The sequence below is a fragment of the Pelmatolapia mariae genome, unplaced genomic scaffold, assembly GCF_036321145.2.
Source record: "Pelmatolapia mariae isolate MD_Pm_ZW unplaced genomic scaffold, Pm_UMD_F_2 NODE_ptg000502l+_length_29750_cov_1, whole genome shotgun sequence".
NCBI lineage: Eukaryota > Metazoa > Chordata > Actinopteri > Cichliformes > Cichlidae > Pelmatolapia > Pelmatolapia mariae.
Window position 1 is genome coordinate 1 of NW_027052187.1, and position 24,220 is coordinate 24,220.

The window sequence follows — 24,220 nt, forward strand, 5'->3', positions numbered from 1 at the left end:
CAAAAAAGTCTTAAGCTTGATACAGCTTTTTATAGTCAGAAATTTCTGCCATAAACTCTAAAGTTCATCATCAAACATCAGTTCAACATCAAATAGCTAAAACAGCAGAGAACACTGACTTATTTTAGTTGGAAACACGAATGGTAGATTTGTGTGTTTTTGGTATGATAAGGCGTGAACATCCAATCTGTTGTCATGTGATAACTTTATCAGGGAAAGCCAAGGCACATATAAGTAAGTAAGTAAGTAAAATGTGATTTATAAAGAACCTTTAGAGACAAAGATCATGATTGTTTCACAACAATATAAAATTTAAGGTGATATAATAACTTTTTCCATTCCACTAGACAAAAATGGCTATAAGAAATTAAATACTGCTTTTATTTTCACAAAATATTTAATTGTTATAAATATATGAACCATGTTAACTAGTGTGACCATCTAAGCCACAAATGCAAATTGAGATTTCCCGAGCAGACAAATCCACAGGGGCTTTAGCTGTACATCTGAGTCAGTGTTCAGAGGTTTAAGTTAGTAGTTATTAAGCATGGAGCTGCAGCAAAGTACAGTATTCAATAATCTGCATAAGCTGCAGAGAGGTCAGGAGGTTACTGTTTGTCACATTACAAGGAGCTGTGATTTTTTTTTTTTCAACGTGTTCTTTGACTTCAGACCTCCTGCTGGATTCTCTTCAGCTCAGCCTCCATGTTCTCCAACTCATGTCTGCAGTCCAGCATTTGTTCACTCTTCTCCTCTCTGGTGTCAGGTGTGGAGCACAGAGAGACATAAAGTTGGGAGGTTAGCATGCACTACATTTTAAACATGAATTGAAAATGTTTAAATAATAAGTAAGCATAACAGAAATATAAGCAATTCTGACAAAATGGTTCAAACATTAGCTGTTAAGCTCCATTTCTTTCCTTCCCACATGCTGATGACAAAAAAAAGTGTGTTCATTTTCTTATATAAAAAAGAATAGTCTAAGGCCATTCAAAAAAATCAGAGCATGGCTTTATGTGACATTGTGTTTCTGAACAGTATGTGAGCCTGATAGGATGGACAGCAATGATGGAACTGAGATCTTGATTGGATCAGCTTTAGCGTGCGTGTGTTCGCGTGTGCAGTATCTGCAGATATGCAGAGCAAATATGGGTCAGTGGTAGTGCATAGGCATTGAACCTGCCAAGCAGGCAGTAATGTGGGCCAAACTCTGCAGGGCATCTCTTATCCTGTACTATCGCTCTCTCTCTCTCTCTCTGCCTCCTATTTATTCCCTACTGGCAGTTACACAGAGGAAACCCATTTACCAATCAGCACCGTTAGGAGGAACTCTACAATGCTTAACCTAATAATCTTTTAATGTGGGAGAAAAGCAAACACTTTACTCTGCAAACATTTTGGTGACATGAAGGGGACAACAGATGAAATAAATCTGGGCAGAAAAGTGCTACAAAAATGCCACCTTACTAGAACCTCTTTTGTATTAATTTGCCTTTTTTTTTTTTTTTTTACGTTGATCCAATCTATATAGTAACTTTGATATGAAAATGTTCTGATCTCCAGTTAGTGTAAAATATATCTTAACTTTTTAAGCTAATTTTAGTCACCAAACAAAGAAAACAATTATTTTTTCCACCTATCACATACTTACAGTTCTTGTCTAAGTCGTCTGATCTTTGCCTTGGAGTCAGCCAGTTCCACTGCAAGGTGTTGCTGGGTCCCCACCTGCTGCTGCTGAATTGTAGGAGAGTAGCTGGCACACTGTGGGCTGGAGGGGCTACTGAGCACACTTACCACACCCTCTTTCTCCTGCATTAGCTCTGCTATAGTCTGCAGATAGGAAGCAGGATTAATACTACAGGTTGAACATTAGTGATGAGTGTGCAATATCTGAGCTCAGTCTAAAATGAAAAGCATCTTAATAAAATAATATCCCTTGTTCCTATAAAAATATGTAGTTAATACTGTTTGTAAATATGAAAATTAAGTACCTCCAGATGGGTATCCCTCTGATCCAGCAGGTGTCGGAGGTGTGTGGTCATGTTCCTTACTACCGCCTCCATCTCATCGGGGTGCAGCTCACTTGACTCAAACCACTGCAGATCCAGCACATTCTCTTGACTGTGAGTCAACTGTTAAACACGGGACATGACAATCAGCGTAGTTGAGGAAAGAATAATACAATACACAGCAACTACACAAACAGCTGCACAAAAACAAATGATTACCTGTACAAAAACGCTGTAGCATTCAAAGCATATGTCATATAAAGTCAAATACCTCTTGAATATGAGCAGCTATTGCTGCTTTTGTCTCAAAGTCAAGTGTCTGGATTCTCTCAATGTACTCCTCTTTCTTCTCACACTGTAAAAATGCAAAAATGCACACAAATTTGACCCAGAAACCGACCATAAACATCATTTTTAAATATGAATCACTCAGTATTTACCTGAACTGCACATCCCAATAGTAATAGCAAAAGTTTCCTCATTTCATCCAGGCTTTGTTCTATGAGAGTAAAGAAATTGAATTATTGGAAAACAAACCCACTGGATCGAAGTAGGACTGCTGTCATGGATTTAAACTGAACACAGCGCTGGTTGGTGTATTTGGGTCATCACTTGCCGAAGCATTGCCATCAGAAGTTAGTGCGGCTATCAGACTGATAGCGGCGTGCAATTGAATTAAAATGTTATCGGAAGGAGCTGAAAAGAGTCTGTTTCATTTTACAGACTCAAAGGTTTTCATTGTTAACTATTCAGAAATCACTGACCACTGAAAATCAAGCGGTGCATACTGGGAATGTATAATCGTTTTAAAGAGCATACCACAGTAAGGAGTCCTGCCAAGCAGCAACACATTTGGCAAAGGAGTCATGATTAATTGTCTCAGATTATCCTACAAAAGAAGAGACAGAAAAGAGAAAAAACACATTTGGGCTAAAGTGAAACAACGACAAAACACTTCTTGCATTCTAGCCAAAGTGTTTGAATAGATGGAGATGTATGTATGTACAGCACATAGGACCTGCTCAAATACATGTATAGAAACACTGCCAACAAATGGTGAGTGCTCTGAATGGGTAAATGACAGAGCCAGTTTCCCTGGTGCCGTGGTGAAATTCTGTAAAACTGCTTGGTGCAGCCTTGTCCCTGCCTAAGTTTCCCATCATCCTTTCTTTCTGAACCTTATGCGAAAGCTCCTCTATAGAACTGCACTTGTTATAATTCTGTCTCTTTCATATTGAATCACTGCATCTCCTTAATGTAAGCTTTAGCTCCATTAGGTCAAAATCAAACAAAAATATACTAATTCAAACAGCTGCAGCTGCACTATTTGTTTAGCACAAATTATTAAATGACAGCAAGCTAGATGCTATACTCATGTTGTAATTGTAGACAGCGTCATACATACTAAACATGTTAGCCTTGTAACTTTGAACCATGTTCACACACTGACAAAGTTCCAGTTAAACCAGTGGAGTGGTCAAGTCTTTTAACTGATCTTAGAGAATGAAAATAACCAAAAATAGACTGCAACACTTCTAGATGCCCTAGATCTACAGTGCCTTACTAATAATAATTTTAATGCAAAAACAAACATGGCAAGCTGCAGTTTATCTCAAACTGTCTCTGTTTCCATTCACTGGGGACAAACAGCTTAAAATGTGTACAGTTGGGTCCTGAAGTCTTTGGATCGTGACACAGTTTGTGTAATATAGCTGTTTGTGTAATGTTACTGTATAGAGAAGTAGAGTGCAGAGTTTCAGCTTTAACTTGATGCGTTTAACGTAAGTATAGCATTAACTGAACTGCAAAAGAATAATTTGTCCACTGTTAAAGTTTCTGACAGATTGATTCTAGTTTTTCAGTCTAAAGATTATCTTCACTTGCATGGACATCCCTTTGGACCTCATTACTGACCTTGTCAATTGTTCTGTTACTTTTCAGCCTCTAAGATTAGTATGAAAATAGATGATCTGTATAAAATTGAGTATAATTCCTAAACAATTAATGCATTTTTTGATTCCTTGAATTAAAGATCAAAGTCTGAACTTCATTGAATGTTGACTCTTTGATTTAAAATGCATTGTGTTGGTGTGCAGAGGTACTATTAATAACATAACTAGCAGACATAACTGTATGTTTTCAAAAAGCAACTACAGTAGAAATACTGTTACTGTGGTTTCATTTGTGTGGTAACAAGCAAAAAACTATTTCTTTCTTAAGATAATCAATTCATTGTCCTGTTCTCAGTGAAATCGCTTCTCTGGTGATTCTGACTGATTTCAAGGGTTAAATTGTGCTTAATTACTCTGACACAGACAGAAAATCCAAGATTTTAACACCACTGGTGTCTGCCCATGAATCTTGCAACTTTATACGTCAGTCTAAAGCTCTGTCTGTGACTCTGACTGCAGCTTTACTCTGGCTCTGGCTGTGCTCTAATGCCGTTCCTGTGCCGATTACACAGATGTTCACATGACTGAAATTTAGGCCATGCATCTTAAGAAGAACTAGTTGATCTGCTAAGTCATCCAGTATGTTGAAGTTAAAGTAAACCCAGACTATATTATAATCTGATGTTAAGGGAGATTGAAAGCTTAGCTGCTGCTGTATCTCTAAAAAAAAGGGAACTCACCAGGTAAAATGTCTTGATCTGCTGCACGAGAAAGTTCAGGTTCTGGATCCTCTGACTTGGATCCTTGCTCATTTTCTTTGTACCCTGAGATGCAGCTGAAGGATTTCTGAAAAATGTAACATAAAAGTGTTTTACTTGACATTACTGCCATTTTCAAACCAACCAACAAGCAGTCAAACATAATTAACATGTTTGGATAAGAAGAAGCCGCAACTGATAGAAATCTTGACTCGGAAACATTCACAAGATCCCTATTCATTCCCAACTTTAGCCTGTGTGACATCATTCTTTCCTGCCAACAAACTGGAGTTTTGTTTTGTTGTGTTTCTAAAGCTTGATGTTGTTATAGGTTGTTATAGAGGTAAGATTTCATTACTAAGAAAGTAAAACATATATATATGCTTTATACACGCTGATAAAAAGAAGAAGGCAAAGCGTAAAAAGAGTCAGGCATAATTATTGAAACAGACACAAATATAATGCTGAGCTGCCGAGTCTCCCTCTGTGTGCTGTTTGTCCTGTTTCTGTACTCTTTCTCCCTCCCGTCTGTGTCCCAGTGGCACTAAACACCAGGCCCTAATCCCAGAGGGTCTTCCCAATCCAGGAGATTATCCCGCCTCTTCCCCTCCCTTCAGTGCAACTTTTTTTTTTCATGTAGAACTGGTTATTGTGACCCTGGGGAGATAAGTGGGGTGAATGGATACTATAGATTTGCAATGGCTAAAGAGCATTATCCACAAGTGCACTCGATCATAGTTTTTTCCTCTTTCTTTGGAGTGCTTCAGTTTTAGTTAGGAGTCATCTATCAATCTCTGAAGTGTCATTTAACTTGCACATGAAGGCTTAACACACTGGTTTGGTAGTGTTTGCTAAGGACGAGGGTAATTCCCTCAGAACATAAGGCAAAACTATCATAATCTCTTAAGTAGCATCTTGCCAGTATGGATGAGGTCTCTCATGTTTTGGTTAATCTCTTGCCTTCAGTCTGGTCTGTCTCAAGCCGTCCATCTCTGGGTAACTTTTATGCTAATTCTAACATTTATGTCAGACACCCGAACCTGTCAGTAATGAGGAAGTCTGCAGCTGACTACAAAGATCCCCTTTATTACTGCAGAGTAACAAAGCTGGTACTGTTGATCCCTGGATAAGAATGTTAGCAGATGCTTCATACAGTATCAGTGGATGCTACACCATGAAGCAAGAGCGAAGAAATGACTTACATTTGAGTCATTATGTCGTTTAGAAAGACTCCATCCAGCAATTCAGAAAAATCCAAGTGCATGCCCCCATCATTTGGCACGAATGTCCTCACCTAAACAGCAAAGAGAATATGGGACTTGAGGTCGATATCACAGTATCTGTGAGGAGACCAGAGCATCGTACATCACTTACCCAAGTGACAAGTGGGCTCAGCATGAACTGATCCAGACAAGGCAGAAAAACTCCGCTCTCCATCGTTAGCTAGGCTTTGAGTGACTGGTCTCAATAGAACATCCAAGTTGATTTAATCAAGAAAAAAACTGATAGCACGTAGCACGAAATACATCTTTTAAATGAAGTGGTCCAATCGTCTATTCAGGTCGTCCCGTCCATCTCCTTTAGAGAAGAATTCCCTCTGACACTGAGCTTTGGATTGTCTTTGATTTCTCTCACAAACACGTGAAATCTCGCGGTTTAAATTTCGATATGTGAACGTTTAAACATGTGCGGATTTTGTCCCGGAACACCACACACGGACATACATCCTCTCTGGTCCTCTGCTGCAAAGGCATCTGCTGTCAATCCTCCTCCTCCTCCCCCCTGCTCTCTGCTCGTCGCACTGAAAGAGTTGGCACTGCTGCATTAGGGATGTTTAAAGGAGCAAAGAAGTTTGAAAAAGTGGCATTTGAGCCAAATAGAAATATCACCTCCCCAATATAATTTAACTCTAGAAAAAAAAATCCTCTTGGGTTCATATTTTGAAGTTACTGCAGCAGAAACGCCGAAATAGCTTTGCCTTTAATCTGTTACCATGGTGATAGCGCCCCCACCGCTCCCTATCAGCAGCAGCAGTAGCCTCTTTTCCACCGGGCAGCAGAAGTAAGGCTGCTGCTGCTGATACATCCACTTCAGCTGTAGCCACTTAGCATTGCTCGTAGATGGTAAGTGGCTCGTAGGAGCTATTAAATCCCCCTACCCCCAAAAAGAAAATGCAGCCCACCGGTAATTTTACACAGAAAGACACAGTCCAACCCAGAAAGCACAGCAATCACTAAAAGCGTTAATCTGAATTCAAAAGGTTGCCAGATTAATCTAGAAAGATATCAGAGATGTCGTTGAGGTTCTTACCTCTGAATACATCAGAATACCTCCAAAATAAACTCACAGTACAAAACTTTGGCACTCAAAAGACCATAATGGTGTAACAGCACCACCTCGTGTTTAAGTGATACATTTTTTGTGCACAATTTCTAGATAAATTACAGTTTATACATTTAAAATCGTAAAGTTGTGTTTATATTAAGAGTGTCACAATAACCCTGAATGATATTGATATCTGGTCAGTATTACTCATAAGATGACATCATGAACAATTGTGCAATTGATCTTTCTATATGTTTTGTCCATTTATGATTCCAACAATAAATGTAAATGTGTACAAGTCTATATTACTGCTTTAGAGCAGTAGAACGGTGGTTCCTAAAGTGTGGGTTGAGGCACCCTGCTAGGCCTCAAAAGTACTGCAGGTTGGCCGCAGAAATAAGAGAAATTGTGGTTGAAATTACTCACTCAAGTGAGTATGTACAGTTAGACAGTTTGATTTATAAGACAGAATTCAAATTGGTAATAGCAGGTTAGTTTGTGGTACGACTCATTAATCTGACCTAAATTTATCGCTCTTGTACTGAAAGTGGGTCATACATTGGCCTTAACACTTTGCACTAGGTAGCATTAGCAATTTATAGCCAACAGCCTGTGTTGTTTATGTTTTTTTGAGTAAAATGTTCAAGGAAATACACCACTTTCATTTTGTTTAGAGTTAAGATTTAAGGCCCCACTGAATTTTCTGATTTGTGAGTCTCAATAGAACATCCAAGTTGCAGCACTCTTGACTTTAGTAATTGTTGCTACAGAAAGATACAGAAAGTTAATTACTCTATCTGATATTTGATCCTCCACATTTACTTACAAATAAACATTATCATACATTTTTATACAGAAGATTTTTTCTTCTTGTCTCCCATCACTCACAGTACCATGGGTTCAATTTCAGACGTTTGCTTAAGGAAGAAATCTTTAAACGGCTCAAATGAACAGAAGAAATTAAAACAACTTGGCCTTTAATACATTGCCTAGAAACAAATACTTTTCTCTGTTTTTAGTGTGCAGGTAACGCTTTTCTCTCTCCTTTTTGGGTATTTGCTTGTAAGTTTGCTGTTTGTCTGTCCACCCTTGAGTGGCCAAAAATATTCAGAAAAATAATTTCCTTATTTTCCTTTTTCCAGAAAGCCTGACTTAATCTCAGAGGATAGATGGAGTTTTATTTGGCCATAGCTCAAATGTGGCCTCTCACCCTATGACAGCTGGGATAGGCTCCAGTCACCCCATGACCCTGAATTGGACAAGCAGTAAATGGGAGTAATTCCTTTGAGCCAGAGAATCTCTTTAGCAGGGCTATCACACACAGCTCTGTCAGTGAGCATGGCAGCACTATCGTCCTGTTTGTGATGGGGCCTTCAGTTAGAGGAAATATGGCATTAAAGGGTAAAGAGTAATTTTTTTCAGACAGTGAAAGACTGTGGGGGCTGAATCAGTGTCATGTAGAAGATGACTGTAAATCCCACATGACTGATCAAATGGACTCCCAGAAAAAAATACAGCATGAGCATACTAGATCCACTCTGAGCTGTGCGCTGGGAATTACTAACCTGCTGCAGTATGAATACATCTCCTTAAAGATGTAAACCACAGGCCTGAGCACGTGTTTGAAGAACGGAAATTCCTCTTGCTCAGTCGATATAGGTCCAGCAAGGGGCGTAATTTCCAGGGGGGTTAGGTTTTTTTTTGACTCCCCCAATAATCACACCCAACCAATATAACACCCCCAATAAAATTATGAATTATCTTGCATAAATAGGCTGTTGATTTTCTTTACTCATTTCAGGTATTACCAGCAAAATAGTTGCATGTCTTATCATCAGGGAATTTACCCAGATTTATTTATTTATTTAGAAAGAGCTCTTGACACCCCCCCCCCCCCCCCCGCCCCCCCAGCTCAAGGCAGAACAATCCCAGTCCTGAATACTCCTGCTGTCATGTTAAAAAAAGTGTGGGTTTGATACACTGCTGTGCCATTATCTTGCCAGTTCAACATCAAACACCCTTCTGTTGCTGACCAAAATCTCAAACTTGGATTTGTTAGTAAATTTGACTTTTTCCAGTCAAAAGTCACTGTGAAGTCACTGTGAAGTGCTGGTAAGATGAGTCACTTGAGAACTTTCAAATCCTTTATTTAAATTATACATTTTTAAACCAAACTAGTACTATTCAAGGCTTATTTTTTGTCTGCAGGCTTTTGAGCATTTAACTTGCAGCTTATTACTGGCTTGGATGGAAATACAGGATAAGGCAAAACATACCTATAAATACTTTTGTTCTGTCAGCAATACAAAATTGTATAGTGAAACATTTTGGGCACTAAACATACCAGCAGACTGAAATAAAAACAACACCAACAAGGAAAAAGCTATGTTTTATGAAGACAGATGAATAATTTAAGTGATATGATGAACAGAATAAAACTACTGCATATGCCGGTGTGTGCCATTTCAGGATCTGACCTGATTACAGTTGCAGCCAAACTGTAGCATTTAAAAACATATTAAGTGCAATGAAGGACTTAAAAAAAGTGGATGCATGTAAACTGTTTCGGTGGGTTACACATAGAGAGAATTGTTTTTGTCACATTGCTTGTGCTAGTATATAGTTAATACTGAGTTAATACTGAGATATTGCTTTTGGTATGCATGCAGTATTACATGCTTATATAACAGTCAACAATTAAACATATATTATTATAATACTGAGTCAAAGCAATACTTTGGCAAGTCATACAGTATAGAGTAGGTCTACATTCTTATTTGTGTACATATTTGTAAGCTCTAGCATATTTAGGCTTATGAGGCTTTAAGACATACTGGGAAAAGACATTTTGTGCTTATAAATATAAAGGGTAGTTCCATTCATTTTCCTCCTTAGTTTCCATATATTCTTTTCCCTGTTGCAAGTTTCTGTATTTTCCCTGCTGATCCTTGACTCCATGTCGGCTCTGAGCATAGCGTGACCTCCAGTCCCTTTCAAAAGTAGCTTTGACATGTTCCAGGATTGTCACTCCTCTGTCTTCAGCACTGCCGTTCATTTTGACCACCAATCCAACTCCTGCATTAATAGCAAAATCACTGCCAACCCAGTCATGGTTCCCTGTGAGCGACAAAGACAACAATGTCAGATAGCGTCTGTAAAAGTCATTATTTAAAAAGAAATAGCTTTACATTACTGTATCTTGAATCTTGATACGTGCCTGCATATGTGTGTACCACTTGGTGCTTGTGTGTCTTTGGATGAGTGAGTAAGAATCAAATATAGCAGTGCTAGTTTAGTTTAGCAGTCTTAGTTAAAAGACATGTCACCTGTTTCACAAAACATCCTCTCCTGAAGTGTTTCTCTGAAAAGCACAGTAACTTTCTGGAATTTTCTGACAGTACTCTGTGATGATATGACTTCCCATAACCTGTACTGTAGCTGTAAGGATTGAACTAGCCATATGTAAGACTCTTTGTGGTTGTGACTTGTCCTTTGACTTAAAGTATTCATCTGAAACTCACACTCTTTTATTTTCTTCTCACCTTGCTCTTTGTCTTCTCTTGTCTATATGCTCATAAAGCAAACCAATACAACCATGTTTGAGCTATTGCTCAAGTTAAAATGTTCAAGTTTTATACATTTTGCTTTGGTATTTGGTACAGCAAGTTTATTTTAATAGTATGACTCACTAAACCCAGCTAATAAAAAGCCAATAAAAATCTGTACCTCAAAAAATGTATTTCCCACTGTTTTATTTTCATATTGAATAAACAAATGCAATACTCGAAATTCTTTTATTTCCCTTTGGACAGACAGGCTTGTTGTCCCATTTCAATCTTTGGATAAAGCTGTGATGAGCTAAATTCCTCCTGGCCATAAGTAATAAAAGCAAAAGGAGAGCAGTAACAACATTCTCATGTATCTCATAGCATTTTCTAGTTGAGCATCTGTTAAATGCCAACTCTAACTTAGTATGCTTGCTGACCTTCTTCATCCCTTCATGACCACAGTGTACCCATCTTTTAAGGCAGTTTCCAGCAGCACTCACCATGCCACAAAGCTCAAATCTTCTTGAACATGACAATGAGTTCACTGTTCTCAAATCTCCTTCACAGTCACTATTCTAAATAAAGTAGTGCACCTCTTGGGAAGTCGTGGAACGGGACATTCTTATAACGTGCTGCTTGATAAATCTACATCAACTGTTTGATACTTTTATGTCATTATGGACAAAAACCTTTGGGAAATGTTAACACACATAATTAAGGTAGGTTTGAAGGCAAAAGGGGTCCAACCCCTTACAAGAAATGTGTAACTAATAAAGTGGCCAGTTAGTCAATACATGTTTTTGTTGTCAGTATAAAAAACTTTATATTAAGATACTTTGACACCTGTACCTCAGTAAAAAACCCAAAACACACATTATATTGCCTACCAATGTAGACGGCATTGTCGGTCACCATGTACTTGTTGTGGTTGAGCCCAAGCTGAATGTCATCGTTCTGCTCCTTGTGACTAAAAAACCTCTAGAAAAAACAACGATTTAACAAAAAGCATGTATAATATACAATAAAAACAAAGAAAATAAGTGGAGTATGAATTAAAACTTGTCCATGAGTAGTTAAAACTACAGGTGTAAGTGATTCGCTTACCACTTCCAGGGAACAATTGTAAAGCTGAACACAGAGTGACTTGAGGGAGGTCACAAAATTAAAGGTGAGTGGATGAGTTTTCTTCCAGAAGCTAATGAGCAGACGAACTTTGACCCCTCTTAATACCACAGCTTCTCTGATGACTTCATCGATAGACGACCAATACCTAAAAGACACACATGTACAGTATGAATGTAAAATTGACCTCATAAATGTTCCTATAAAAAAGGATTTAAATGTCAAAGCTTGCCCCTGCACACACCTTGTGACTGAGGTTCCTCTGAAACTCCTTTTTACCAGAGGGAGGTAGTCTGTCACTGATATGAAGATAAATGTCTTTGCACTCTGAATGACTTGGTAGATGGCATCTACGTCTCGGGTGCGATCTTTGGAGCAGAAGAGTTCAGGAGAGGTCTGCAGAAAGGACAAGGCATGTTTGGTCCCCCAAATTATGTAGAAATCACAAAAATGAAACAACTGAGACACACGGTTAAAGTTTAGGATAACTTTCAAAAATGTGTGTGTTTCAATTCAACAAAGGATGCACAACCCACTAATAAAAATAGGTATACACATTTCAATGTAACATTTCTGCAGAGAAAAAGGAAAGAAAACAAGAAAGCACATTTCAACGACCATTTATCATTACTAGAATAAGTGGGGCAAAAGATCAAGGTTGAGTTGCCAACAGCCTTGACAGTATGGCTCCATTAGTTTCCTATAAGATGATAAATGTCTTAAATGTAACCGATAAATGTCTTGTCGCTTTGAGATCAACAAGATTCATTACTCTCAAATTAGGCTAACGTAGTGAGATATTCAGACTCAAGTTGCTCCTTAGTGCGATATTAAGATGATTAATCATTTTCTGTTTATGTTTGTTATTAATATGTAATAAAACTCGAATAAAGACATTCACTGTAAGCCCAGATGCAGGAAATTGGTGCCTCAAGAAGTATATGAACCACTGAAAAAAAAGACTGTTTTTGGTGCAGGGTTTTTTTTTTTTTTTTTTTGGCATTTTGTGTAGCATTGATTTATGTATGCACTAAACCCTGTAACATAACAAAGCTGTTACTCACAGACACATAAGCGGTGGCGGGGGTAGAGTTAAGTTGTAGCTGCAGGGCATTGTTCTTTCCATAGAGAGCAGTTACTCTCTTTGACCAGATGGAGGGGATGTAGTCCCTTTCGTGGAGCTGCCAGTAAAATGAAAAGACTCGGTGGAGGTCCAGAGCCAGACAGCTGCAGTTATACACCACCACCCCCAGTTCTTTCCTCTGTGGTGTGTGAGAAAGAAGTAGGAAGAGGTGATGCAGCAGAAAAGTTAAAATATTGAGTGTGCTCTGCAAACGTTATAGAGGGTATAAAAGAAGTGAAAAAAGGGACGGAGTTCAGAGAGAGAATAGTAACGTTTCATGGATTGATGATCTTCTATTAATTTTCAGATTAAATAGGATAAGAATGAAGAGCGAAAGGTACTATTATAGAATATCACTAATTTAAAGGTATTTAACCAAAAATAATATATGATAAAATGATGCTAAAAGAGGAAAAGTCAAGACAATAACAAAGTCAATAAGCTGGATGTCATCATAGATACATAATCATTTCAAAGGAATCTGTCTAAAAGGGAATAAGCTGGATATTACTCCAGTCCTACCAAAGAATTTAAATAACTGGAGCACAAGCAGGCTAACACTGCAATCCACAGAGCTGCTAGTGTGGGTAGAAACAACAAAATGAAAGAAGAAGAGACAGATGTCCTAAATACATTCTTGTCTGCTCATTAAGTAGATGGCAGAAAATTTCTTTTGTGTTTGGTGTTTCTGTTTTTTGTCTGTTTCTTTTTTAATGTGTGCCCCTGAAGGAGGAACATAGAGGTTTCAGTTTGTTACCACAGAGGGTCAATTTCAGGCATACTTGTCTGGCTTGCAGTGCTTATTACACACATCCAGTGTATGTGTGCTATTCCTTCATTCCTTCTTGCTCATTGTGACTTACACTCATACAGCAGTCCTACCTCCAACCAGTGCTGAAGCACCAAAAAGGGCCGGGCAATCACTTCAGGTTACAGTATGCTAATGCATTCAGGTTCCTGCTCTATTATGAATTACATACTAAATGAAAAGTGAAATGCTACTTGTCTTTCTGACCATCTCAGACAACAACATTAAATCATTCCTGATTTCTGTTGGGAGTGCTGGAGTACCTGCATAAAGAAGTATAAGAGGAAAGCGTGGCTGATTTACATAATGTGTTACTCTTTAAAAACCCCAGCAAACCAGATGTTGATGTGTGCTTTTACCTTGGAGAGTGACCTCCAGTCCATATCAGCGCTCCCGATGTAAATGTGCTTTCGATCCACTATCCAGAATGAGGAATGGAGTCCGCCTCTGGTAAAAACTGTCATGTTAACAAAATGAACCTCTGCATCTAATCCGTGTGAGGGATAAAAAGAGACAGAAAAGGGAGAAAATGAAAAGTTTAAGAGAAAAAGAAAGAGAAAATTGTGTAAATCTGACAGTTGGCCTTGTACTGTCTGACAAGAACAGGGGGCAACGCAGGCAGTCTGAAAGGCAGTCTTTGACAGGAAACCAGGCTGTACATTTTCATCCATTCAAGGTTTTTTGGCCTTGATTGTGAAGTCTGGCAGATGCATATGGTGTAGAGCTCCTGGGTGCTGCTGCATGCTGTAAATGCATCTGTTTTCCTTGAGGCAGGTCATTGATATTTCATGCCGTACCTACAGTGTGGTTCTGCTGTCCTAAAATGGGAGGCTTAAGAAACTCAACTAAACGTGTCCTGGAAGATGAGAACCTCGTTAATAAAACTCTATAGGGTTGTCGGATAAATTGTAAATATATATCTTCGTTGTTGTTTACCACAGTGACACAACAAATTGCCTTTCTGAAATAAAAATGCCACATCCACTCACTGTGTGCTGCCAAGGCCTTCAGCTCAGTTGAGTTTGTCAGACTGCTGGCAATCTTCAGCTTAACCCCACGAGATTTTAGCCTGAGCAGTCTCTGGAACAAAAGCTGACCCTGAGGAAGAGAATGATGTTCTGTATTACTGTAGTGCAGCGTCTGACCAATGTTTCTGCATTTCTTTTAGAAGGGCAGCTCTTAATTCGTTGCAGGAATAACCTTATTATATTGCATTTGGTTTTACAGATCAAATGGGAAATGCAATTGGCTCATTGTTCATTGTTGGTTACCGTGACTTTGCACCTGTTTTGCAGGGCTTGGGATAGTCTCCTGGTCCCAGGAGTTTAAGTCCCAGGCAGATGACACCACTTCAACTGAGTGCTTCGCCTGGTCCAACAGTGTGTGAAAGCCAACAGAGACAGGAAGGTGGGGTCTACCATCCATGGAGAAAGAGAGGTCGTCTGGAATGTTCTCCACAAGTACAATGCTGAAAATAACAGATTCCTTCAGTGTCTGGAGCTTTAAAGAGGAACACCACCAACACAACAACCCAGCAGCTCAAAGCCTTTACGCATAAATCCTTTTATGGCTCTAGATTTTAACAATAAAAGTGAGGTACAGATCCACATCAGAAATCTCTACCAGAATTAAATAATGAAATGATAATACGTAATTCTGAATTGGTAATGAATGAGTCCAGATTAAGACTATGTTGAGTTAGTAGAGACTGTTGCTGTGAATACACTGTGCTATACATGAATGAAACCTCTACAGTTTCCTTTAATCTTGTGAAATATCCTACTGGCAGTCTTTGCTGCAGTTTTCCTCGGTGATTCCATCTTCATCGTCCCCCCAAATGTCCACAGATGAGAAGATCAGTGCTACCAGAACAGCAAAGCAGCAAACAAGGGCAAAGATGGCAATGCACTTCTGCTGGGTCTGGAAGATACATTAGAAAGACACATGACACTAACAAATGTCAGACACAATGTTTTATTTCTGGAGGTTTTTTTGTGAACAATGCTGCAGTAACTTTTCTGCTTTTTTTTGTGTCCCTTTTGTGCACTGTGGGCACATTAACACTTGTGCAATGTGAATAATGACGATCAAAATAACAACTATGGCCTTTGTTTGACAGCAGAAACCTTGCTTAGATAACCAGTATACTGCAGATTTCAATGCTCTGGAGCAAAAATCCCCCAGCTTCAACGATCGCACTTTATGCCACAGAGCCGGACAAGTGAAGTAGAACATTCTCCAGCTGACAGCAAATTGATGCACACTAAATCCAGTCTATAAGGTATATTGGAAAGTGCAAGTTTTTGCTTCTCGTCATGCCGACTGCTTTGTTGTCCATGCAATTCCCATCTGAAAAGGGGTTTTATGAGCTCTGTGTCAAGGTGGCAGCCAGCGTTACATTTATGTTTGGCAATATTGCAGGCAATATTTGTGCGCATGTATGTCTGTGCAGTATATGTCTGTAGGGTTTGTAATATAGGTAGAGTGACAGTCAGTATGTGGTCAGAGGTTGTGATGTTGGAGCCCTGATCCAGCCTGAGGAGTCTTGATTTTCACAGTTTTAAAAGTGCACTTAGGCGTTTCTGTTTTGCTTACGACTGCACATTTTCACCACCTCATTCTCTGCCCTGTTTGGCTTTGTCAGTTGGTGAGCTGTCAACATCACATTACATATTCTCTTTTGTTGTGTTCTATCAGTCAAATGAATTGCATCCCACTGATTAGCTTGGCAGCATAAGCAGGGGTTTTTCCTTAAAAAGAAAATTTCCGTCTAAAAATTCTACAGCTTTTATTTAAAAAAAAAAAAAAAAAAGCAATTTAGCATCAAAATATAGAAATATGAACAGCAGGAGGTTTGTGGACTCAAATATTGCCTCGGGCAGTGAGGCTGAAAGACAGGTGCTAGCTGGGTGCACCATACACTCTTCTGTTGGCCTCTGAGGCCACCGAGCTCTTCATTACATTTAGCAGAGTCAAGGACCATGCTTAACTTGTGCATGTGCACATGGCTGGGAGGAAATGAACAGAACTGACAGTGTGATAGGTCAGCCACTTACAAAAGGTACTGATGCAGTATGTCACTGTAAAAGGACAACAACACATTTAATATACAGGAAAAAATAGCCTAATATGGCAAGGAGTGAATAGATAGCTGTTCCAATAACTACTAAATAATTTGATCCATCCATTCGCTTCCATTTATCCTTTTTAGGGTCGCGGGTGGCGCTGGAGCCTATCCCAGCTGTCTTAGGGTGAGAGGCAGGGTACACCCTGGTCACCAGTCTTTCGCAGGGCTAACACATAGACACAGACAACCATTCGCGCTCACCTTCACTCCTGCATTCAGACCTATGAGCAATTTAGTGTTTCCATTTAACCTAACCCCACTAAGTGCATGTCTTAGGACTGCGGGAGGATGCCGGAGTACCCAGAAAGAACCCACGCCAACACGGGGAGAACATGCAAACTCCAAACAGAAAGACCCTGGCCTGATGGTGGAATTAAAATCAGGACTTTCTTGCTGTGAGGCAACAGTGCTAACCACCGTGCTGCCCTAAATAATTTGAATTATTGATAAAATAATTATTTGTCATGCAAATATTATGTGAGTGGTTACAACTTCTGAAAACTTCCAGTTTGGACACATTTGATTGGGTTCTGGGCAATTGTTTCTGTAATTTATTAAGTTATTTTCTTAACTTTTGTAATGTTTGCTACTGCATTTAAAACAATGTTTGTAATTAATAAACTTATCTTACATATTTGTTGAAAAAAAAAAGCAACATTTCCAGCTCTTAAATGATAATAGTCTCTTTTTCAAAATCATTTTACATCAGATGTTTTTTGGTAGCAACTGCAACTACTGTGCACCGAGCTATAAGGATGGGTGTGTTATTCGCCGTTTTGCATAATTTAAAGACTAATGGAGAGACTGATTTATATTTAAAAAATCTTGGATAGTTAAAAACACTTTGACGAAAACCTAAAGTTTTGATATACATACAAGCTTTTAGTTTTAATATGGTTTAAAAAGATAAGGAATTTAAGAATTCAGTTTATTCAATCAGGCAGTGAAACACTGGTGTACTGAAACCTAGAGAAAAAAGCCCAAGAAAAAACATGCATTGCAATCCACCTATGGCCAAAGGGAGACTAACATTGCCTATTAAATATAGAAAGAGCTGAAAAACATCACCTTTAATGGCTCCTGTGGGGTTGGTCCTGCCATGAGAGCAGCATTCCTTTAAACTACAAGGTGGGAAACAGGAGCTCAGTCACACATCTTTGCCTCTCTTTTCCACCCAGCCCTCAGCCTGTTCAAATCTAATGTCTTCACTCTTGGTCCTTGTCTTCATCCTGCAGATTCCTCAGTGTCCCGAAAGGTCTGTGTGTGTGGGCATCAGCTTCTGGTCTGTTATGTGTCCTGACATGGTTCTTCTAGCAGCTGATTGTGTGTGTGTGTGTGTGTACTTGTGTGTGAACTGTGTGTGCTGCTCACTGTCTGCCTTACAGTCGAAGCGGTGAGAGAGAAGATGAAAGACCAACCCCCTCTTGTTCAAAATGGCCAATAAAGAGCCGTAGCTTTGAGCTCCAGTACCCTCCTCCCCCTCCCTCACTTTCCCTCTTCTCTTCCTTTTCCAGCTGTATTTCCCTCCTTTATCTGCCAAGTGAATAAAACTCATCTGGCAGCAAGCAGTTGGTCTTTGCTTAGAAAGGAGCGATGCTGAAACATGCCATTAGTAAATGTGACAGCTGCAGCAAAACTCCCCAAAATATTTTGGACTCAGTAGACTCAGTAGATCGCACATGCCTGCTCACCATACTGTATGCAGGCGCACACACATGCGCGCGTGCACACCCACACTCAGCATTCACGGTTACACTCAGAAAATATTGAGGCATCTACAAAAGCCCTATAGCTCCCATTAATAATTGATATAAATGGAAGTTGGCATAATTATCTTCTTTAATTCCCACTTTGTTTAAATCACTGCAGTAGATTTGCTTTATTCCACTGGAATGAACCATGTTTCAATTCTACTATAGCTTTAAGAGCTCCTCATATTATTGCACAGAAGGGTCTCAGTGGGAAAAAAAATGAAATATGTAAAATCCTTTTTCCTTCCTTTTTTTTGCCCACAACTCTTTCCTCACAGATGAATATATGCTTAATGGCAGCAAAACAACATATGCTCCAAACTGCAGGTACGCTTCTGTTATGTTTATGAGACCTGTATATGAGGTCGAAAAATGATAAGAGGCATCTGTATGCACTACTGCTTTTAAGTAAACTTTAAAGAAATGTGTTGATATTTCTAATTTTAAGTTATACATACCAACAATTTCATCAGTAAAAAAATTGCTTTAAATTTCATATCTCCTTCATGATGAACTGTAACTTTAGCGACTCCCTGAAATCTTATGCAGAGCCATCATCCAGTGCAATTTTCAATTTAAACATTGTTTAATTGATGAACAAATACCTGCAAAAATAAAACTCCCATCAGCCTAAGGTGTACCTCAGCTGTGCTAATCAGCAGATGCAGTTGTCTCACTCAGCATTTATATAGATGCATGTTAGTAACATTCTTGCCACAAAAGCATTAGCATTTAGCTATGCCACAGAGGGTGGAGGAGTCTTTGCCACATTCACTCTCTTAGGCAAAAACATGTATTTGCATGGGAGCAAATAAGAATGACTCTCAGAGACAGGTCAGTAAATTATGCTACTGACATAGTAAGATAGAACTGCTTGAAGTAACATTTATCAGCAGACTCTGTAGGCTACACACAGCAAAATATCGCAACAGTGGTAGCATTCCGTAGCTTTGTGGACTTTATCACAAATTAACCCGTCAAACAAGCAATTTGTGCTGTAGAGTTTTGGAGTGACTCCTTTAATACAACTAATACTCATGAATACATTCTTCCTTCAAAGTTTCAAATACATTAATACACAAAATGTATGCAGAGTACAAAGTCTGAATTTTAACAAAAAAAAAGACATATCAAGACGAGATCTCGTAGTAGTGGAATAAAAACTTAACAGGGAAAACTGCTTTGCCTGTCCAGGACAGGTGCCCTCTGCATGTCAAACTGCATTTGTGTGTGTGTGTGAGAGAGAGAGAGTGAGAAAGAGAGAAAGGGATGGGTCAACAAAACTATTTGAGTCACTTCCCAGGAGAGGTGAATGTTCCTAAAGCTGCACACATGGGGTCACACAATCACACTTTCAAACTGAGACAGAAACAAAGTGACATGCCGAATTGGATTTTCAGTGTTCCCAACCATCACAAGCTCAGACGGAGTTATAAAGGGCAATTTATAGCTCGGCAACAAAGTGAGTGAGACTCTGGTCACTGGCGGTCATGACAGAAAACTGTTGACATAAACAATTTAGTAACTGCACAGTCATTTCACTGATAGACTTTTGAATAGTAAGGCATGAAATACCTACCAAGTGAGCAACAATGAGCAAATGATCCAAATATAAGGGTTCTATAGCAGTAGAGGTATGTGTGAAAAATGATGATGGTGAAAGTATCTTGGGGTGTAAATATTTTAGCTAGCTTTATTGCTTCTGTTCTACAAAACAGGAACTGGATCCTGAATTTCTTCAAATTTTTTTGTCCTTTCTATATGTTAGAATTAAGATGCATTTAAGATGCATTTAAAGCACCTGCTTTTTAAACTCAATTTAAAATGCTTTATTACTTTTTAACAGGCCATCTGTACTGTCCTTTGAGGCTTACATTTATAATTACTCTATATGACATCTTGTCTCCTTTTACTAGCTCCACATTAATTAAGGTGACCTCCCCTCCCGTTAAAACACCCCCCCTGTGAATGCCTGTGAAGAACGCTTCTGTGTATAGGTGTTTCACCTTCACACCGAAAGCTCAACAGCAGGTTTTCCATGAGCGCACAGGACGTGACGTTTTCTAACATCATAGTCAGGGTGATGTGCTGAGTGAAAGCTGACTGGGCACAGCGCCACGGGAGACAGCTAGGCCACATGCCAAAGGGACTGTGGATGGGGTGCAGATAGGGATCCAGCAATGAAAAATGATCCTGTTAGGTTGTCTCACTCTATCAGTAATTGTCTGTCCCCAGCAGAGCACTGGGTTTACTAGTTCTCTTCAGCTAACGGGCCACATGGTTAAAAGACAGACAATCAGTTAATGTTTAACTTTTTTTTTCATGACCAAGAATTTGCTTGATACAAAATTATCAAGATCTCAAGGTAATGGTCAGCAGCAGTCATTCCAGAAAACTGTTTACAATTTACCAGTAATGGAGCTTTGTTTACTAATGTATTGAATATGTACCAGTCAGTTTCTTGGGAGTGCTGATTAATAATGGTGGTGCTTCGCATGCTCTCTTTTGAAGAACTGCTTTCTGCAGGAGGCTTCAGAGGCCACAGCAAACTTTACACTTCGTCCCTTCCTGTCTCTCTGTACAGGACATTTTCTTATGTGCAGTAGAGTCCTCCAACACAAAGAACTAATTAATAGTCTCATATTTAAGAGCCACACAGTACTAACACATTAGTATGTGTAATTATGATGATTTAAAAACCTTGCCATACACACATTTTGGCTTCATTACTACAAGAATGAGAAGAGGGTTAGCTAGTTTTTCTTGACAATTCTCTTAAATGTAACAACAATATCTCAGTGGGTATTTAAGTTACTGAAATGCGGATAAAGTGTATTTTTTATGCTATGATGGACAATTTGCAGCAATAGGAAAGGGAATGTAGAGAAAATGGCTTTATACCGTTCTGCTGCTTATAAACGGGAAAGAAGGTAAGTGTATCTCTTGGAAGGATTACAAAACACTCAGTAAATACATAGCTTCATCAATTCTGCTCAATATTTTAAGTATATTAACTGGCTTCCGAAGATCTAATTGACCTAATTGGATTTAAATCATGTCTGGAAAGATTAGATTCTGAGTTAAAATTCTGTGCAACAGAATTGTGCTGGGAGTAATGGTGCAAGGCTTTAAGATGAATTAGAAATGTTAGACATTTTTCCCTTTTTGTGAAAAATGCTAACACATAAAATGGTCAGAGATACATATCAGATTGACATTTATCCAGCCACCAAGCTGGAGGTAGCATAGGTGAAGATGTTAAGATTTTCATAGGCAATGACCAGGATGCACAGGTTTAGAAATTAAGTTAAGTGGTTTAGAGCTAAAGTTAGAGAGGCATGACTGAGATGGTTTGAACATGGTGCAGGATAGCAGATATACTGGCGTAGTACATGATATGAAACTACCAGGGGAAAGAGGAAGATTCATGGAAAGTGAAGGGGGACATGCAGAGGGCTGGTGTCACAAAGAATGATGCCAGAGATGGAGTAAGATTGAGGCAGATGATTCGGTGTGGTGACTTCTAAAGGGAGAAACCATGGCATAGCTTACTTTTCCCTTTTTGGATAATTCCTTATGGGCACCTCATCTCTCATCATGTGATTTTATCATTCTGAATGAATCATCAATCTTCAATCTTAAATATAATCAACCTATCTCTATTTATCGGCTACCATTGGCCTTAAAGCTAGCAGTAATTAAACTGGTACTTAAAAAGCCATCACTTGAACCAGCTGTCTTAGGTAGTTTTAGGCCAATCTCCAACTTTCCTTTTATCTCAAAAATTTCTTGAACAATTGTAAAACAGCTAAGAGATCATCTGCAGGGGAATGGTATATTTGAAGAGTTTCAGTCAAGTTTCACAGCTTTATGTGAATGCTTATAAAGACGAGAACGGACTCAAACTCTAAGAAATCTGCAAAATCTGGTAGGTAAACCTGGGCATTTGTCCTTTTTGGGTTGATGTGCATTTGCTGGGTGTGAACCAGCTGGAAAGAAAGTTGTAATTAATTTTCATTGGAGCCAACAGACCTCAGCTGCATACGCCAGTGTTAAAGCAGATACATCACAAGCATGCAAAGCGAATGGATTTCCAGCAGATGGAGTGAATCGCTCCTCTAAACTCACAGAATGGCTCATTGCATATTTGACAGTTGCTGATACCTTTTTTCTTCTAGCTAGTTTTACACATCTACAATAATCAAGGTTTAACTTTAACTCTTCACTTACAAAAAAGTAACCTGATGTTTGTGAGGAAGTTGCTCACCCTTTCCAGCTTTTCTTTGTTTCGCAGGTAGATGGATGCAGAGTAGCCATGCTGCTGGATTGCACTGTAACTGCTGGTTTTCAGTTGGGACACATAGGGCAGCGGTGTTGGGGGAGCCTCGTCTTGCTCCCTTGACCTTGGATCATCTGACAGTTCCATTGATGACCTGTGTTCTGCTGCTGTCTGCTGGGGTGCAGAGATGCCCTGAAGTACGCACACACACACACACACACACACACACACACACACACACACACACACACACACACACACACACACACACACACAGTTAAGCACACACACAGAGATGCTGCCACTCCCGTCTTCCTTTTTTTCCCCCTCAATCTATCTTTCAGAAGCTGAATCAGCCACTTTTACTCTCTGTGGTGCCTGAGCTACAGTTTGTTCCCTGACTCTTACCAGTGTCTCTTCACTCTCCCCAGCAATTGGGCAGGGTGTGTCTTTGTGTGTGTCTGTATGCGCATGTAGTATAGTCTCCCAGGCATAATGGGAGGGGCAGAAATGGGCTTCTGTAAGCTTGTGAACAGGGTGGAGGTGCAATTTGAGCAGCTGCATGGATGTAGTGAACAAGACAGAAAGCATCAGAAAGAGATTAATCTGATTGAGAAAAGTGTGAGTACGCTGTGAGACATGAAGACACGTACACACTCTCTTTCACACACACACAGTTGTAGGAAATCTAATTTCTGCCATTTGCACTTCACATGCGGATACTGATACTGGCAGAGACAGAATGTCCTGAAGTACTCTAACTTCACCTTAAGAAACCTTTTATACAGGACCATATGCCAGGGGAGCACACACCACACACACAAAGATTTTTATAGCCACGACAGTTTATGTTGTGAATACAAAAAGGCTGCTGGTGTAAGAAAAACTGACTTTGCCCCGACCTACTTCACAACACAAGTAACCCTGTGACCACTGTGTTCATAGTACCACAGTGATATTTACATTATTTGTCTCCTCGTTGATTAAAGATTGATGGCTGAAATTATTTTAAACAATAGAATTTTGGAAATGCATTTAATGTGTTGTTTTACAAACTGATGATTTTTAACATTAATGCAATGATTATATTGTTAGCAGCCAGTTAATTTATGTTAGCATAAAGACTAAAGCCAGGATGAACCTAGCATGTGGGCAATCAATTCAGTGTAGCATCGTTTTGGTATTTTCTGACACATTGTACTTGAATATATTTGTCCAGAAAAGTGAGGTCACATTAAATAAGGTGTTCCTAAGTCTTTAGGAGGTGGCTTACATGATGTCAGGCTAACATTTGGAGGCTGCATTTTGAAGTGGAGCATTTTGGCCATTAGTGTTAATGTCTGGTTAATGGGAAGCCAGGGCAAGCACAGAGCATCTTTCTTGTTACCGTTCTTCAATAGAGATTATAATATTCAATTCCTTTTCCTCACAATTTTCTGAGTTTAAATGTATAAAAAGCCATATGATAACCAATGACC

The 24,220-nt window shown here is 39.2% G+C and overlaps 2 protein-coding genes across 2 annotated transcripts; both read right to left on the bottom strand.

Annotated features, from left to right (window-relative positions):
• Positions 1–439: 439 nt before the first annotated feature.
• Positions 440–6,450, bottom strand: LOC134623268 (girdin-like). The gene is made up of 9 exons (XM_063468423.1): positions 6,034–6,450; positions 5,862–5,953; positions 4,642–4,747; positions 2,829–2,898; positions 2,450–2,508; positions 2,281–2,364; positions 1,992–2,132; positions 1,652–1,830; positions 440–756 (listed from the first exon to the last, which is right to left on the bottom strand). The coding sequence occupies exons 1-9, from the start codon at positions 6,094–6,096 to the stop codon at positions 669–671; spliced, it is 882 nt and encodes a 293-aa protein (XP_063324493.1). The 5' UTR covers positions 6,097–6,450; the 3' UTR covers positions 440–668.
• Positions 6,451–9,832: 3,382 nt separating this feature from the next.
• LOC134623267 (inactive phospholipase D5-like) lies at positions 9,833–17,966 on the bottom strand. The gene is made up of 10 exons (XM_063468422.1): positions 17,781–17,966; positions 15,369–15,505; positions 14,870–15,053; positions 14,575–14,683; positions 13,945–14,072; positions 12,719–12,916; positions 11,899–12,050; positions 11,637–11,802; positions 11,420–11,510; positions 9,833–10,101 (listed from the first exon to the last, which is right to left on the bottom strand). The coding sequence occupies exons 1-10, from the start codon at positions 17,811–17,813 to the stop codon at positions 9,839–9,841; spliced, it is 1,461 nt and encodes a 486-aa protein (XP_063324492.1). The 5' UTR covers positions 17,814–17,966; the 3' UTR covers positions 9,833–9,838.
• Between the last annotated feature and the right edge of the window lie 6,254 nt (positions 17,967–24,220).

Coding starts and splice junctions, on each gene's coding strand:
- LOC134623267 (XM_063468422.1), bottom strand. CDS start 17,813: ATGGCAGGACCAACCCCACAGGAGCCATTAAAG. Junction 15,506..17,780: donor CCCCACAGGAGCCATTAAAG/GTGATGTTTTTC, acceptor TGTATCTTCCAG/ACCCAGCAGAAGTGCATTGC. Junction 11,511..11,636: donor ACAATTGTTCCCTGGAAGTG/GTAAGCGAATCA, acceptor TGTTTTTTCTAG/AGGTTTTTTAGTCACAAGGA.
- LOC134623268 (XM_063468423.1), bottom strand. CDS start 6,096: ATGGAGAGCGGAGTTTTTCTGCCTTGTCTGGATCAGTTCATGCTGAGC. Junction 4,748..5,861: donor AACGACATAATGACTCAAAT/GTAAGTCATTTC, acceptor TACATTTTTCAG/AAATCCTTCAGCTGCATCTC. Junction 2,899..4,641: donor AGATCAAGACATTTTACCTG/GTGAGTTCCCTT, acceptor CTTCTTTTGTAG/GATAATCTGAGACAATTAAT.